This window comes from Carcharodon carcharias, chromosome 2 (assembly GCF_017639515.1).
Source record: "Carcharodon carcharias isolate sCarCar2 chromosome 2, sCarCar2.pri, whole genome shotgun sequence".
NCBI classification, from domain to species: Eukaryota; Metazoa; Chordata; class Chondrichthyes; order Lamniformes; family Lamnidae; genus Carcharodon; species Carcharodon carcharias.
Window position 1 is genome coordinate 136,914,888 of NC_054468.1, and position 18,036 is coordinate 136,932,923.

The 18,036-nt window shown below is 39.7% G+C and overlaps 1 protein-coding gene across 5 annotated transcripts in view; it reads left to right on the forward strand.

Annotated features, from left to right (window-relative positions):
* The first annotated feature begins 3,520 nt into the window (after positions 1 to 3,520).
* LOC121289705 (uncharacterized protein C6orf118-like) overlaps positions 3,521 to 18,036 on the forward strand; it is a 55,017-nt gene continuing 40,501 nt past the window's right edge. Inside the window, exons 1-4 of one of the 5 annotated variants that reach the window (XM_041209341.1) lie at positions 3,524 to 4,195; positions 5,001 to 5,067; positions 11,943 to 12,675; positions 17,037 to 17,159. In XM_041209341.1, coding sequence (XP_041065275.1) covers positions 11,962 to 12,675; positions 17,037 to 17,159 — 837 coding nt within the window. In that variant the 5' untranslated portion in view covers positions 3,524 to 4,195; positions 5,001 to 5,067; positions 11,943 to 11,961. Of the gene's footprint in view, positions 4,196 to 4,231; positions 4,328 to 5,000; positions 5,068 to 11,942; positions 12,676 to 17,036; positions 17,160 to 18,036 lie in introns of those variants that run through there. The other 4 variants (XM_041209367.1, XM_041209332.1, XM_041209358.1 and 1 more) reach the window with 4 other exon arrangements.

Here is an 18,036-nt window from a genome sequence, read left to right on the forward strand (position 1 = left end):
GTTGGCGGCAGGTGAAAAGCCCAAGTGGCATTCACATTTTTTAGGAAACCTTATAAAAATAAAAATGTCATGAGGGGATATGTTTAAATAAAATTTTTAATCGTTTATTTAATTATTTTAATATCCATTCAATCTCCCTGAGGCAGCTCTGTGCCTCAGGGAGATTGAAGCGCTCTTTCATGCGCATGCGCAAAACAGCACTGGCCCTGACTCTCCCTCCTCCACCCCTGACCCCCCCCACCCTCTGCACAGGTAGCACTGAATGCCACCGGTCGCGTATTACACTGGGCAGGCCTAAAATGGCGGCGTGGAGCCGATCAAGTGCAGTGATCGGCTCCACACCCAGCCCACCTGCCATATGAAAAATTCTGCCCCTAGGCTTTTGAGGCTGATTATGCCAAGTATTCAGCTCTTTTCTTTCTTTCACAGATATAACAACTTCCATTTTTATAATGCCTTTACCATAGTAAAAAGTCTCGAGGTACTTCATATGAACGTTATCGGACAAAATTTGACATTGAGTTCAATGAAGAGACATTAGGAGACCAAAAGCTTAGACTATGATGCATGTTTTAAGGAATGCCTTGGAGGAGAGGAGGGGAAAGGCTTAGGAAAGGAATTGTGGGGCTTAAGGGTCTAGGCAGCTGAAAACGCAGCCACCACTGGAAGGGTGAAGAAAATCAGGGATGCAGAAGAGGCCAGAATTGGAGGAATGCAGAGATCTACATCAGAGTGGCAACACAGGAACAGGCTATTCAGTCTAACCACATTTGAACTGGTGTTTAGCCTCCACACCGCCAATATGCACCTTCAGTCAAAGTGTAGAATTTGGACTAAATTACTCATTGTACATTCTACGTTTTTTTACCTGCAAGATTAAAGTGTTCAATGGAATAGTCAATCTCTTGTGCACTCTACGCTCTTTGCAGAGATGGTCACACTCAGCTATTCTGATTATCTTGTTAGCAGCAGGTGAGGAGGGGTGAACTGACTCCTCTCTTTTCCCATTCGCGGGTTGTTGTGATAGAGTTGGAATTTTAAAAGGATGTAATATTGCCAACTCAGTGTGTACTTGACTATAGGCAGTTTTGTTAGAAATAAGCCAGACAGGTATTCTTGAGTAAAACAGGTAAGGATTTGTTTCATTACTAAAGCCCACTCAGATAAAAATATTAAGAATGTTAAAAATTTATAAATATGTCCCACTTCCCAATAATGCAAATAAAACAAACTCCCAAGCATGCAAAACCAAAATAAAACTTTACAGAGTATCAGATGTTTAAACTTGGCCAAGTAAAAGAAGCAAAGTTAATAAAAATTCACTGATTGGCCAGACTTAGTTCTTCATTGAAGCAGTTGCTCTGCAGTAGTGGATTGTAGATTCCCTTCTGGAATAGAAACCAATTGTGAATTCCAGAAATAAACTGTTTTCCCATGACTGGGGCTCATCTCTAGCCATTGTCTCTTTTAGCCAAAGCAATTATTTATAAATGATCCAGCCATTAACCTCTGAATGATCCATCCTCCATCTTGGTGAGATAGGAAGGAGTGTTCACATCTGCACAGATACCATTGTCTGTTTGAGATCTTCATGGATCCGCTGTCTCCATGAAGTGGCATGTTGGCTTCATGGGCAAACTTGCAGCCATTTAAAGTTGTGTCTTTGTTTCGGTGAAATATCATTTTTTTTTAAGTTTAACATGTGAAACCTGCTGATATAGGTGATGAAGATGTGCTATTCAAAATATTAATTTGCTGTGTCAACTTTTTAGGAAAGACACAAAACTGAGACATCCTATTTTTTCTTCAGTGCTTTATTAATTTATTAAACGTTATAAGCAACATAACAAAAGCAAAATACTGTGGATGCTAGAAATCCAAACTATAAGAACAAAATGCTGGAAACACACAGCATATGAACTTTCATCAGAATAAATAAATAAATGAAGTGTCTCCTAAATTTACTCTGACTTACTCTACCTTAGAAATGAATATGATGAAGAATTATAATACTAAAAGAGACATGAAATAAGGCACTGAACAACAGGGATGCATAAAAGACATGGATGTTTAAAAGACATACATTGTGTAAAAGCTTCTACAAGTATATAAAAAGGAAGAAAGTAGCTAAAGTAAGTTTTGGTCTCTTAGAGGGTGGGACTGGGGAATTAAATTTGGAAAACAAGGTGATGGCAGAGATGTTAAACAAATATTTTGTATCTGTCTTCACAGTAGAAGACAGAAAGCTTCCCAAGAAATGTAGAAAATCAAAAGGCAAAAGGAATGGAAGAACTTAAAACAATCATGATCAATAGAGAAAATGTATGAGGAAAACTAATGGGATTAAAGGCTGACAAGTGCCCTGGACCTGATAGCCTTCATCCTGAAGCATTTAAGGAAGTGGCTGCAGAGATAATGGATGTATTGGTTGTAATCTTCCAAAATTCCCTAGATTCTGGAAAAGCCCCAGTAGATTAGAAAACCATAAATGTAACACCACTATTCAAGAAAGGAGGGAGATAGCAAGCTGCAAACTATAGGCCAACATTTGTCATTTGGAAAATGTTAGAATTCATTATTAAGGAGGTAGTAGCAGGACATTTAGAAAATCATAATGCAATCAGGTAGAATCAACATGATTTTGTGAAAGGAAATCATGTTTGACAAGTTTATAAGAGTCTTTGAAGATGTAACAAGCAGGTGGATTAAAAGGAACTAATAGAGGTAGTGTATTTGGATTTCCAAAAGGCATTTGATAAGGTGTCACATAAAAGGTTACTGCACATAATAAGAGCTAATGATGTTGGGAATGATATATTAGCATGGTTAGAGGACTGGCTGACAGAAAACTGAGAATAAGGATAAATGGGTCATTTTCAGGTTGCCAAACTAAAACTAATGGAGTGCTGCAGTGTTATGACAGAGCAGTTGGTAAAGCTGAGTTATTTTTAAAAAGCCCAGAGGAAAACTTTAAACAATTGTCATAACCTATAATTTTAAGTATCATATTTGAGATGCAACTCAATTCAGGAATCATACCAACCCAAGTCTTGTTCATTCATCACCCATCCACTGACCTAAATTTGCTCCTGTTATGCAACATTTTGATTTTAAAATTGTCATTCATGTATTAAAATCCCTTCAACATACCCTTGCCCCTCTCCATCTCTGTAACCTCTGCCAGCCCTACAAACCTCTGAGATATCTGCACTCTATTCTGACCTCTTGTGCACCCCCAATTTTAATCCACCACCACTGGTGTCTGTATCTTCATCTATCAAAGCCCTAAGCGCTGGAAGTTGTTCCTTAAACCTCTCTCCTTTTTCCTTCTTATAAGATGTCCCTTAAAAACCTGCATTTCATCAAGCTTTTGGTAAAGCTCCTGTAAAGTGTCCTTGGCACATTAATAGCGCAAGTTATTATCGCTACTGAAGTCCAAATTTCCACTACCCTTCAAATGAAGAAGTGCTTCCTGATTTCACTCCTCCATAGCTAGTTCTAACTTTAAGACTATGCCCCTTTGCTCTGGATGCCTTTACCAGAGGTAAGGGGTATGCACGGTGGCCGAACCAAATTATGTCTTTTGTAAATAGTTATATAAGTACCTAGAACTTTTGATGTGAAGAATGCTCGGCGTTTACTTGTTAGGGAACTGAGACTTCAGGATTCAGTTCTACTGAAGGGTCATGAGGACTCGAAACGCCAACTCTTTTCTTCTCCGCCGATGCTGCCAGACCTGCTGAGTTTTTCCAGGTAATTCTGTTTTTGTTTTGAATTTCCAGCATCCGCAGTTTTTTATTTTTATATCTTCAGGATTAGGTTGTGATTGCTAGCTGTGAGTAGCAATGATTTTACTTGCTGAAATCAATCGTTATCCTTTCTAAAACGAATCCGAGAAGCTGGAGACTATAGTGTGTCTGACAATTAACTTATTATCAGATCAAAAACATTGATCGTAAGCTTCTGAAGCAGTGTCCACATCACGTGATGTCAGCGGAAGTGCAGCATCGGATGTAGAGGTTGCTTGGTAACCGAGAAGTGTGGCCTTAAGAGGGGCCGGGAATGTCCCAGGAGAGTGAGCGAAAGGATGGGCTGCACGGTTCGTTTAGGGGTCTAAGGTTCACTTATCAGTCACGGTGAATCCGCTTGAGCGAAGTGGCAGCCGAAACCCGGAGGGGGCCTACCGAAGGGACAGGTCAGAGGGCAGGGGTTAGAGTTCGCGATGAGGGTTAGGCTGAGGATGTGATTTATTTATTTACACATTCTTCGTTGACCACGGCCCTCGGGGAGGGCTGGGTTTTAATTTACTTTAAAAACATACAGTATAGTAAGCATTTTCTTTAAAAGTAACGTTTATACAAATAAAGTTTAACAATGTGGTATTGAGTGAGTTGCCGCTGTCTGGTTTGATGCACAGATTGGCAGTGATTCCAGTCCTAATTTGCCGAAGGGGCTGGGGAGGGGACACAAACTTACCGCTTCTGTACAGGAATGATGGGCCCTAACTTCCCAGCTCCGGGGCAGTACCCCAAAGACGGCTCCCCTCCCCTCTCCTCCCCTCCCCTCTCCTCTCCTCACCCCTCTCCTCACACCCCCTCCTCCCCTCCCCTCCCCTCTCCTCTCCTCCTCCCCCTACCCCCTGCCCTCCTACCCACTCGTGCTTTTGCACCAGCTTGTGAAGAAAAAAGCAACACTTAAATGGCCCTTAAAAGTAGCAAAGATGGCCTGGTGTTTTATGAATGTGTTTTTAACCTAATTGAGGAAGACCAATTTCAGAGTTTTTCTAGTTTTTATCAATTAATAAAACAAATTAATAAATAAAACGTTTCTAATCCTATCATTAACACCCTCAGCCAAACTCTAAATGTCAAATTACTTTGCCTCATCCAAAAATATATTTAAATATTGTTTTTTTTCCTCTTTATTCTTTGATGGGGTGTGGGTGTCACTGGCAAGGCCAGCATTTGTTGCCTATCCCTACTTGCTCTTGAACGGAATAGCTTGCTAGGCCATTTCAGAGGATGGTTACCTTGCTGTGGATCTAGAGTCACATGTAAGCCAGACCAGGTAAGGACAGCAGATTTCCTTCCCTCAAAGATATCAGTGAACCAGATGGGATTTTAGGACAATTGATAATGGACTAGCTTTCAATTCCAGAATTTATTTATTGAACTTAAATTCCACCACCTGCCTTAGTGGGATTTGAACTCATTTCCCCAGAGCATTAGTCTAGGCCACTGGATTACTAGTCTAACGACATTACCACTACGCCACCGTTTACCTGAAGCATAATCCTACAGCACAGAAGGAAGCCACTTGGGGTAATTTAATCGAAGTATTCAAAACCGTGAAGGGTTTTGAGGGAGTAAGTAAGGAAAAACTGTTTCTAGTGGTAGAAGGGCCAGTAACCAGAGGACACAAATTTAAGGTAAAAGAGGAAGAGGCAAAATGAGGAGAAATGTTTTCACACACTGAGTATTTATGATCTGGAATGCACTGCCTGAAAGAGCGGCAAGATTCAATAAAAACTTTCAAGAGGTAATTGAATAAAACTTGTGAGGGCATAATTTGTAGGACTTTGGTAAAAGGATAGGAAATGTAACTAATTGGGTAGTGCTTTCAAATAGCCAGCACAGCCAGCAATGGGCCAAATGATGCTTCTTTATGTGCAGCATCATTTTATGATCCTATGGTTATCAGATTGTTGTTTGTGGGTGCTTGCCCTGCACAAATTGGCTGTCGCATTTCTTACGTTACAACAGTAGTACTTAATTGGATGCTGTAAACTGCCTTGGGATGATGGTAGCGAAAGGTACTATTTCAATGCAAGTCCTTTCTTTGTCCTGCTATTGAAAGGTGCACGAGGAAGTGACTAGACCAAGGTTATCTAGTGAAATATCACATTTCCGCACCTAGCATTTTGAAGAACATAAGAACTAGGAGCAGGAGTAGCCAGTTCAGCCCCTCGAGCCTGCCCCGCCATTCAATACGATCATGGCTGAGCTCATTTCAGTCTCAACTCCAATTTCCCGCCCTCTCCCCATAATCTTTCAACCTGTCTATCTCCTCAAATTTATTCAGCATCCTGGCATCCACTGCACTCTGAGGTAGTGAATTCCACAGATTCATGACCCTTTGAGAAAAGTAATTCCTCCTCATCTCTGATTTAAATCTACTACCCCTTAGCCTAAAACTATGGCCTCTCGTTCTAGAATGCCCTATAAGGGGAAACATCCGCTCCATGTCTACTTTGTCTATCTCCTTTACCATCTTATATACCTCAAATAGATCACCTCTCATCCTTCTAAACAATAGCGAGTATAGGCCTAAACCCACAAGCCCCGCATCTCTAGAACCAATCTAGTGAACCTCCTCTGAACTGCCTCCAATGCAACTACATCCTTCCTCATGTAAGGGGGCCAAAACTGTGCACAGTACTCCGGGTGCGGTCTCACCAATGCTTTGTACAGTTGAAACAACACTTCCCTATTTTTATATTCTATTCCTTTAGCATAAAATGCCAAAATTCCATTTGCCTTCCTTATTAGCTGCTGTACCTGCATATTAGCTTTTAGTGGTTCATGCACGAGGACACCCAAATCCCTCTGCACTGAAGCATTCTGAAGTTTCTCTCTATTTAAATAATAAGTTGCCTTTTTATTCTTCTGACCAAAATGGATAACCTTACACTTATCCACATTGAACTCCATCTGCCAAATTTTGACCCATTCACCTAACCTGTCCATATCAATTTGTAAATTTCTTATTTCTTCAATGCAACTTACTTTCCCACCTATTTTGGTGTCATCTGCAAATTTAGCTATAGTACTCTATCCCTGAATCCAAGTCATTAATATAGATTGTAAATAGTTGGGGCCCAAGGACCGTGGCATCCCACTAGTAACAGCTTGCCATCCAGAAAAATGTTGAGATGATGTCCTAGATAAGAAGAATATTTTTTTATGGCAATTTTTTTCCAGTGTCAAACAACGCTATCTTTTTCAGATGAATTCTTAGGGATAAAGCTGTTCAACCTTATTGGAAAACATTGGTTATAAAATAGTTTGTAAGCTATGTAAAGAGTTATAGTAGTACAACTGAGCAGTTAAAACTGCAACAAGGAAGCTAAGATTTTCTTTGGCTGGATGCATGTCTCAATTTGCTAGATTGTAAATATGGTTGGCTCTGTCTTGGGTAGTGAATTTACTTCCTCCCTTAATTAGCCATTAATCTATTTTTGCTATGCAGTATTCAATTTTGGGCAACATTCCTCAAGAAGGCTGAATCAGCCTTGGAGGTGGTGAAACACAGATTTACCAGAATGATAGAGGCTTAGAGGATTAAAGAGACTGTATAAACGTGGCTTGGATTTCCTTGATATAGGAGAATGAGGGGTGATTTGGTCATGGCATTTAAAATGTTAAAAGGATTTGATAGGGTTAAGTCAGCGAGACTGTTTTCTCTGATGGGGATATCAACCTTAAAATTAAAGCTAGACCCTTGAGAAGTGAAATAAAAGCAGCTTCTTTTCATGCAAAGGTTAGTTAAATCTGGAACTCTCACCCAAAAGGCTGTGGGTGCTGGGACAATTGGAGCTTTCAAGACTAACAGGCATAGATTTTTGTTAGGTTGGGATATCAAGTGATGTGGAACAAAGGTAGGTGAATGGAGTTGGGGTACGGATCAATTCTAACTGAATGGGAGAACAGACTTGAGGGGTTGAATTGCTTGTCCTGTTCTTTGTGTTCTGAATACATATGAACTGAGACAGTGGAAATATGAAACTGTTTTTGATGAGGTGAAAGACTTAAGTTTTGTAGCAACTGTTTCAGATTGGGTGCCAAGGCACAAAAAGTTAAAATTTTGCATCCAGTGGAGTAGAGACTGTCACAATGCAGAGCTAATCTATGGCCAGAGCCTCTGTTCCACTGACGCAATGGTGGCAGTGTGGGGGCTGGGCAGTTGGAGGCAGGAGGTCATGGGCTAAGATTTCCAGGAAAACAGAGATTGAGTTCCAATCAGAGTTGGCAACCTGCTAAGTGCTCCAAGCACTTGCTGCTTTTGTTTTAGTTGAAATGGAAATCGCCCTTGAAAACAACTTCCCTTTAATACTCCTCCCTTCCTTTCTGCCCACCCTGCTTTAAATTCTGGGTCTTGCTCTGCCCCTTGTTATTTGAACAATAGAGCACAGGAAGACTTCCAAGTTGTGAAATCATTGGTAAAAGCTTCTGTTACCTACCAATATCTTGGAATTCAGATGGTTTGGATTTGGCTGTTGGATATAGGTTATGTAACCCTAAAGTTACGTAAAGACTGTTCAACAAGTAGCATTTTTTCCTTCAAATGAACAGAATTCACAGATTCACAGAATTGTTACAGCACAGAAGGAGGGCGTTTGGCCCATTGTGCCTGCACCGGCTCTCCAGATGATCAATTTACTTAGTACCATTCTCCCACCTTCTCCCCTGCACATTCTTCCTTTTCAGATAATAGTCAAATTTCCTTTTGAATACTTCAATTGAACCTGCCTCCACCACACTCTCAAGCAGTGAATTGGGCAATAAATGTTGGCCTAGCCAGTGATTCATGCATCCCATGAACAAATAGATTTAAAAATTCTGAACCTTACCACTCGCGCAAGAAGTTTCTCCTGATATCACTTTTGCTCCTTATACTAATTACTTTAAATCTGTGCCCTTTCGTTCTCAATACTTTCACAAGTGGGAAGTTTCTCCCTATCTACTTTGACCCTCGTCATTTTGAATACCTCTATCAAATCTCCTCTCAACCTTCTTTTCTCCAAGGGAAACAGTCCTAGCTTGTCCAATCTATCATCTTAACTGAAATTCCTCATCCCTGGAACCATTCTCGTGAATCTTATCTGCACCCTCTCTAATGCCTTCACATCCTTCCTAAAATGCGATGCTCAGAACTGGATGCAATACTCTAGCTGAGGCCAAACTACAGTCGAATATCCTTTATCCATACATTTGAAAACTGAACACATCCAAAAACTGAACGTATTTTTGAACAGCTATGCAATTAATTTGTATGTTAATAAAGCAATGTAATATTATATTACAGGTGTATTAAGTGTTAACAAGTAAGTAAGGCGTGAGAGAGTTGGAAAATGGAGAAAGAAGCTAGTATTTGTAGACTATAGTTATCCTAAGCTTAGGCTTTTGTAATATAAGTAGGCCTAGGCCTACTGTATATATGGTGGCTATATCACATCCAAAAACTGAAAATATCTGAATGCCGAAGCGCAATCAGTCCCAAGGGCTTTGAATAAAGGATACTTAACCTATAGTGACTTATACAAGTTCAACATAACTTCCTTGCTCTGGTACTCTATGCCCCTTTAATAAAGCCCAGGATACTATAAGCTTTTTTAACTGCTCTCTCAACTTGTCCTGCCACATTCAATGATTATGCACACATACACCCAGGCTCTTCTGCTCCTGCACCCACTTGAGAGTTTTACCCTTTATTTTATATTGTCTCTCTATGTTCTTCCTGCCAAAATGAATCACTTCACTGCATTGAACTTTATCTGCCACATGTCTGTCCAATGCACCAACTTTTCTATGTCCCTTTGAAGTTCTGCACTATCCTCCACATAATGCGTCCAAGTTTTGTATCATCCTCAAACTTTGACATTGTGCCCTATACCCCAAGGTCTTGGTCATTAATATACATCTGGAAAAACAAGGGTCCCAATACTGACCCCCTGGGGAACTCTACTGCAAACCTTCCTCCAGTCTGAAAAACATCTATTAACTATTACCCTCTGTTTGCTATCACTTAGTCGATTCTGTATCCATGTTGCTACACCCCTTTTATTCCGTGAACTTTAACTTTGCACACAAGTCTATTTTGCAACACTGCATCAAATGTCTTTTGGGAGTCCATGTACACCTCATCAACCCTCTCTGTTACCTCTTCAAAACGCTGCAGCAAGTTAGTTAAACATGATTTTCCCTTAAGAAATTCATGCTGGTGTTCCTTAATTAACCCACATTTGTCTGTGTGACTGTCAATTTAGTCCCAAATTATTATTTCTAGACGTTTCCCCATCACATAAGTTAAACTGACTGGCCTGTAGTTGCTGGGGTTGTCTAATGTTTGCAATTCTCCGGTCCTCCAGGACTAGCCCTGAGTCTAAGGAACACTGAAAAATTACGGTCAGTGCCTCTGCAATTTCCACTGTCTCTTCCCTCAGTATCTGGTCCTGGTGCCTCATCAACTTTAAGTACAGATAACCTATCCAATACCACCTACTTTTCAATTTTTAACCCATCTAGGGTCTGAATTACCATGGTCTGGGTTGCATCTTCTTCCTTCGTAAAGACAGATGCAAAGTATTCATTTAGTACCTCAATTATGCCCTCTGCACCCATGTGCAAATCTCCTTTTAGGCCCCTAATCGGCCCTACTCCTTTTTTACCACCCTTTTACTATTTATATGCCTATAGAATATTTTGAGATTCCTTTTTATGCTAGCTGTCAGTCTCTTTTCATACACCCTCTTTGCTTCTCTTATTTGTTTCTTCACCTCTTCTCTGAATCTTTTATACTCAGCTTGGTTTTCAATTGTATTTTCTACCTGGCATCTGTTGTAAGCATACTTGTTCTTATCTTTTAATTTCTATCTCCTTTGTCATCCAGGGAACTCTGGATTTGTTTGCCTTACTTTACCCTTTCAAGGGAATGTGCTTTGGCTGTGCCTGAATCATCTCTTCTTCAAAGGTAGCCCATTGATCAGCCGCCATTTTTCCTGAAGTCCAACCTTGGACTTCAATTTATTCTGCCCAGACCTGTTCTTACCCCATTGAAGTTGGCTTTTCTACAGTTAATTTTACTCTGGACTGTGCTTTGTCTTTTTCCATAGTTGGCCTAAAACATATGGTACGATGATTACTGTCCCCTAAATGTTCTCCTACTGACACTTGATCTACTTGGCCTACCTCATTTCCAAGGCCAAGTCTGGCAGTGCCCCCTTCCTCACTGGACTGGAAACATACTGCTGAAGAAAATTTCCTGAACACACTCTAGGAAATCTTGCCCCTCTCTGCCCTTCTTACTACTGCTATTCCAGTATTTGGATAATCAAAGTCCCCCATTATAAGTACTCTATAATTTTTTCACCTCTCTATAATTTCTTGCAACTTTGTTTCTCTACATTGTTCCCACTAGTTGGTGGCCTGTAGACCAAACCGAGCAATGTAATTACACCTTTTTTGTTTCTGAGCTCTATCCAAATAGATTCTGTCTTTTATCCCTCTAGGACATCCTGTTTCTCCAACACTGCAATGCTCTCCTTAATACTGCCACCCCTTCCCCTTTTCTTCCTTTCCTATCTTCCCTGAATGTCTTGTATCCATAAATATTTGATACCTAGTCCTGCCTGTCTTTGAGGCACAATATCATATTTCCATGTGGCAATCTATGCCTGCAACTACCAATCTTTTTTACCAAATGGATCAAGTCTGTGTTTAATTCTCTGAACGACTGCATCAGAAATAGACCAATAATTCAGAAGCAGTAATTGAGGCTGATTATTCATTGGTTCTGGGATCTAACTCAGAAATGAGAAAATATAACCTTCAAGGAGTGTAGTTAGATATTAAACTCTGATTTATTTAGCTACCAGAAATTGTTAACTTTTTATTGGTTGTGACTGCTTAAAATAGCCTGTTAGAAACAAATGAATTAGAGGGAATGTGTTTTTTGGAACTACTTGCTATTGACTGACACTGTTATAAATAAGTGTAAGCATGGATAGAGGAACAAAAGTCAAATTCTCTCATAATGAAAAATGCGCTAGGAAAATTGCTGTGAATTGATGAGAAACCTCTTATTAGATAATCTGCAGGCTGGACACTTGAAAAATATACAGTTTCCACATCAGGTTGTTAATTTATTTTTTCTAAATTTTTCAGGCTTTGCTTCACTGAAACAATGAAATCCATGAAGAATAAATCTAGTGAATATTCTGATCCACAGAAAAAAACACTCCGACAGCTCCTCCATGAGTTAGAAAAATCTCAGAAGGCTGACATTTTTTCCTACAGCTTTGGACATTTAAATCATAGGAACTTGAATAAAATATCAACACATCAGGATGCCTCAGTGACTTGGAAGAGTGCAAAGAAGCCCTCTCCCTTTAAGAAAGAAAAACATTGCAGGTCTGTTCAGAGGTCAAGTGATGCCAAAGTAAAGAAAATGACCGATGCACTTGTAGACTTCAGCCTGATGACTAGCATGGTTCCAACACTACCTACAATTTATAGCCCTGGCCTCAATGATCTTGACCAAAGTAGTGCCAAAGCTTCTCAGGATATCTCAGATGACTCAACAATACCACAAACCAAGGCATGCTCAGGATCCCCACACACTGAGGCACAAATGCTACCAGATCACTTTGTCAAAGAGGAATTGGAGCTATTTTACCTCATGCTCATGAAGCCTAAGCCACGGAAGTGTGCAAGATCTCACACTGCCCATGACCAGAGCCAGTTCGTTGAGTCTTACTTGGCTGGGCTGACGAGGCAGGACCAATTCACTAAGCTACTTGAATTCGAGAAAAAATTCCTGATGACGGAAGACCTTCTTGAGAGGGAGGCAATGTCTGGTTACAAAGCAGTAGCAAAATATGAGTGGAAGCTAAGCCATGTAAGGGACGGTAACATTTTGTGAGGTGTACTGTGATGTCTACAATCATAACTGAAGGTCAAAATTGGGGCTGGGGTGTGTGGGGGTGGTGGTTGCAGGCAAGAAAAAATTTGTGTTGAGGGCTGTGGCAATACCATACCTCTCAACGAAGGTACTTATTTGTAATTAAACATTATGTTTGTTTTGTTGAAAGTGAATTTACACCAGTGTAGGGTGTTTTCTTTGTACTTTGGTGGAAATGCAGACAGATTCTATTTTATTAATGCATGTTACTTTCCTATTCTCTCCTTGAGGATACAGCTCAATTTTTTAGATGCACCTTTTAAAATGTTACATTATCTACCTCTGATAGGAATTGTTCTGACTTTGAAAAAGATTTAGCAATCACATAGACTGAGGATATTGCCATCATCCAAAGGAGTAAAAAAATTTGGGCATACTTTCCCCTTCAATATTTTGCATTTCAAGTGTTCTTATTGTCACGGATGCTTTAAAAGATGTTTCTCCAAAGTCACCTGTGACTGTGTGTGTATTTTACCCTTGGAGTGAGTAATTCAGTTTAAAAATAACCCAGCAGCAAAGCCTTTTTACTAAAAAAAAAAGGAAAGGGTTACTTTATTTCACAGTATTGCTCTGGAAGTTACCTAAGAAGAACACTAACACATGCACACACACAATTAGTTACAGAAGAAAATAAAAACAATATTTATAAAAATTGGATTGGTTCAGTCTCTCTCCTTTTTAGTGCAGGCCTGATATATTTAAAGTCGAGATGTTGCGTCGTCTGAAATGAAGATCTTGAAGCTGCAATGGCTTCCACTGTCAAATTGCCAGAGGTTGCGTTAACAGCTGCTTAGTAAATAGAGTCAGGTAGTGGGGAGAGCGGAGTTTCCTTAGTTCTCTTTCAAGGAACTGCGGTGTGGCCCTTTTTTTAGGCTGTTTGAATACAGCGGTTCGATGGCTGTGCTTGTTGGTCCCTCTCTCTCTCTGTTGAATTCTTGTTTGCTTCTCTGAAGATATTAGAAGATGGTTCTCTCACCTTCCTGCCCTTTTCAAGGTTTTTTGCAAGAGCTAAGATGGGCACTGTTATCATGTGATCTGTACAAGATGCCAAGTCATCTCCCGAATAAGGCATTGACACTTCAAACAGCCCTTCCCCCACCTGTGGTTCTTAGCTTTTGTCCCAGCCAAGGCACAATTTACCTTCCTCCAATGACACGTCAGCGAAATTTTGTTATCTTCTGGATGAGACCAAAGTGAACCATGATTAAATTAAGGATTGTCTTTTATCCTTTCGAAGGAGGTGATGCGGTCTGGAATTCGCAATTCTGTCTGGTAGCTTGGATCATTTTGAAACAGTCTTAAAACTCAGTCCAAAGTTTCTTTCAGAACAGATTTTCTAAAATTTGTAATGTCATAACTATGCACTGTAACATTTGTCCTCCCTTTGGGAAAAAAAATGAAATTCCATCTTCATTCTTTACATGTCTTCTTAAGAAACAAAAGATAAAAGATACACATACATTCAATATTCATTTAAACTGTTAAAAGTTGGGGGATAGTTTGCCCAGTTTCCCCCGCTGTCTTTTTCCTTGGGATCTACCTCTGTCCTTTCCATCTCCCTTTTATCCTTTCATTGCTGATATGAACTACTTGATCCAGCTCTGTTGTGCTTCAATGGCTTGAGAGTCAGTGCGTAGTTATCAGCCAGAACTATGGCTGCCCTTGCTAAAGTAACCCTTTGTTCCTTGAGGTGCATTTTTATATTTTAGGGGAGGCAAGTTTTAAACTCCTCTAATAGTACCCATTCCCTTATTGTAGGTACATTCTATTTTAAAAGTGTGGAACCTCCAGTTGAACATGATATGTTTAATCATTTCGAATTTCAAATAAGTCTGTGTAGGTTTCTTGGGGAATTTTGGAATTGCTGATGTTAGGCCTCTGAGGCCAACTCGTAAGCACTAAGAATTGCGGCTTTGGGTATCTTTGTAATTAATTGTTACTTCAGGGGACAGTTTGGAATAGATTTCCTGGGTCTTGCCTGATAGCTGACCCTGTTTCATGAGTGTTCCCAATTCTTGTGTCTAATGTAGCTTATGAACTACTTGCTTGAAAGTGATAAAAAAGGATTTTGCATTTCCTTCTTCAAACTTGGGAACAAATTTGGAAAATTTTAAAGCCTCAAAACCTGTTTCTGGGTTACAGTGCTTTAGATTGTTACTAGACAGAGTGAGATTTTTCCTGAGCAGACTCGAGCTGTCTGAGCTGTCTCTTTTTCTGTGCCTGCAACCCCATCTCCAATTGTTGGAATGGGAAATCCTTTCTTCCTCTTGGGCTTCCCTCTCTTTTTCTCTTTTCTGAAACTCCAGCTGTATTCTCAGCTTATCCAGCTGTATTTTTGCTATAGTAACCTGGTCTGGTTCCAGATCTTTCACTTCTACCTGTTCCGACTCTGAACTGAGTCCCAAATATTTGGGCAACACCTTGAGAAACTCTGTGCCTTATTGGGTATTTTAAGCCCTATCTGTTTAGCTATGGCATTTAGCTGATCTATGTTTAAGGACGCTAACTTTTTGCACGTTAAGACCTCCTGTTCTATAAACATCTGTGCATCAAAATTAGCCATCTTAACTTCTGCTGTTAGTTTTCAAAAAGCTCGCTGCTGTAGATTCTCATATGATTTCAAACAATTTTTACTCTGTTATTTTCACCTCCTACTTCCAATTTCTTTTAAGTGGCAATTTTTTGGCTGGCTTGCAAATGGATTCAATGCCAGACCTGAACCCCCAATTGTCACAGACACTTTAAAAAATCCCCAAAGTTGCCAGTGAGCACTGTGTTTAGTTCTCTTTCAAGGACCTGTGGTATGGCCCTTTTTTAGACTAATGATTACAGCCGTTCAATGGCCGTGCTTGTTGGTCCTTCTCTCCATGTTCACGCTCTTGTTTGCTTCTCTGAAGACATTGCAAGATGGTTCTCTCAGCTTCCTGCCCTTTTCAAGGCTTTTTGCAGGAGCTAAGATGGCTGCTGTTATCATGTGATCTGTACAAAATGCCAAGTCATCTCCCAAATAAGGCATCAACACTTCTCCCACGTCTGGTTCTTGTAGCTTTTAATTTTTCTCCTGGACAAGTCACAATTTACATTCTTGCAATGAGGCATCAACATAACTTTGCTATCTCCTGGATGAGACCATAATGAATCATAATTAAATTAAGGAATGTTGTTAAGCCTCTCAGAAGAGGAAATGCAGTCTGAAATCCACAATTCTGTTTGCAGCTTGGAGCCATTTTGAAACAGTCTTTAAACTCTGTCCAAGGTTTTTTTTAAATGCGACCTTAACAGTTTTTCTAAAAATTTGTAATATCGTAACTGTGCAACGTAATATCATGATTTTCCTTTGTGCTGCTCTAGGTTTTGATGAAAGGTCATTAGCCTGAAACATTAACTCTGTTTCTTTCTGCATGGATTTGATCTACTGAGTATTTTTAGCATTCTTGCAGTTGGTGCAACTTGATTGAGCTGGAAGAGCCTCTAATTCAAGTTAGATTACGGGGAATTGATGAAAAACTTTGACAATTAAATTATAAATAAACATTTTTGAAAATCTCGAAGCTCCTTTTGATGTGTGTTAGGAGAATGGAGGACTTGAACTGTTTTGAATGCAAAACAATGAACCAGTAAATAACAACAAAACAGAATTACCTGGAAAAACTCAGCAGGTCTGGCAGCATCGGTGGAGAAGAAAAGAGTTGACGTTTCGAGTCCTCATGACCCTTCGACAGTTCTGTCGAAGGGTCATGAGGACTCGAAACGTCAACTCTTTTCTTCTCTGCCGATGCTGCCAGACCTGCTGAGTTTTTCCAGGTAATTCTGTTTTTGTTGTGGATTTCCAGCATCCGCAGTTTTTTTGTTTTTATCAATGAACCAGTAAATGTCTATTTCAGCTTCTGGTGTGGGAGATGACCAAGACCAGTTAATGATGGGGGTAGATTAAGAACAAAGCGGGTAGCGGACATAATGGAAAGGATCTGGCCACACGAAATACATTTCTAAGGTCAAAGCAAAGAGTTTGATATCCCATATAGGTATATAAGCAGGTAGAATAAATGATAATGTAAATTTCTACATTTCTGCCTCTTAGCAACTTTGCTTTCATTGGAAAATAAGCTTTGATTTAGTTTTGTCTATGCTGTCCCTTCCAGTTGCTCAAAGTTTATTTCAGCAACTTAAGTGTTCAAACCCCTATACCTACATCAACCTATTTTTGTCATTGTGTCCTTGTGAAACAAATGACCTTGTTTCTCTTACAACTGAGCTCAGCTTTTATCAGTGATTTCTTTCTTAAATTACAAAATTAGGAGCTGCTGAAGATAGATCATCTCCCTGGACCAAACTTGAGACGTCTTCAGGTTTTCAGTGATGTGTTTGAGGACGTCTGTCAAGACTCAACAATATTTTGTGAAATCTTGAGAGAAATCAAGGTAATTTTAAGTAATGCGCAAAAAAAAAACACATTGGGCAGTATTTGTTGTTAGTACTATGTGAAAGTTAGAAATGATTACAGAGAATCTTATAATTTTACTGCAATGATGGGGCCAAATGCCCTATTTTCTCTATCTGAAGGAGCTGTCGTCTTAGTTCCCTTTGCCTGTATTGTTATAAATGCTCTTTTTAAAAATTTGCTTGCTCCCTTTTAAATATTAAGATGATTTTTTCTTCCACCACTGTTTCTGGTAGGCCATATCAAGTTGTAACAACCTCTACATTTGAATATTAATGTTCTCCAAACTTGACCTTGCCCCTCTGGCAATGATCCTAAAATGATGCCCTGTAGTTACTAACCATGCATTTATAATGTCGCCAGATGGGTTGATTACTAATCTGTAAATCCTTCCAATACACCTATGACAGGGACATGAAAGTGGGGGTCTCCTGATCAGCCATGTTTGATGTAGAGTGGTGCCCCTCAAGCAACAGGCTAGTGACCTGTTCCAGGAACTATTAACTTTGGAAACAGATGTAAGCATGTGCTTTGTTAGCCTCATATGTCACTAGGTGTGGGAAGGGAACTAAGAAGTAGTTACTAACCAGTGGAAGTAGTTTTTTCTATTTATTTCAACACAATCTTTTATAATTTTGAATCTCTCTATCAGATCTTCATGTAACCTTCTTAGCTTAAAGTGAACAGACAATCAGCTTCTCTAAACTCTCCATGATCAAACAACAACAGCTTATATTTATGTAGCACCGTTAATATAGTGAAACATCCCAAGGTGCTTTACAGGAGCACTATCAAACAAAATTTGACTCTGAGCCACATAAGGAAATATTGGGGAGAGTGACGAGGGGGAATGACTA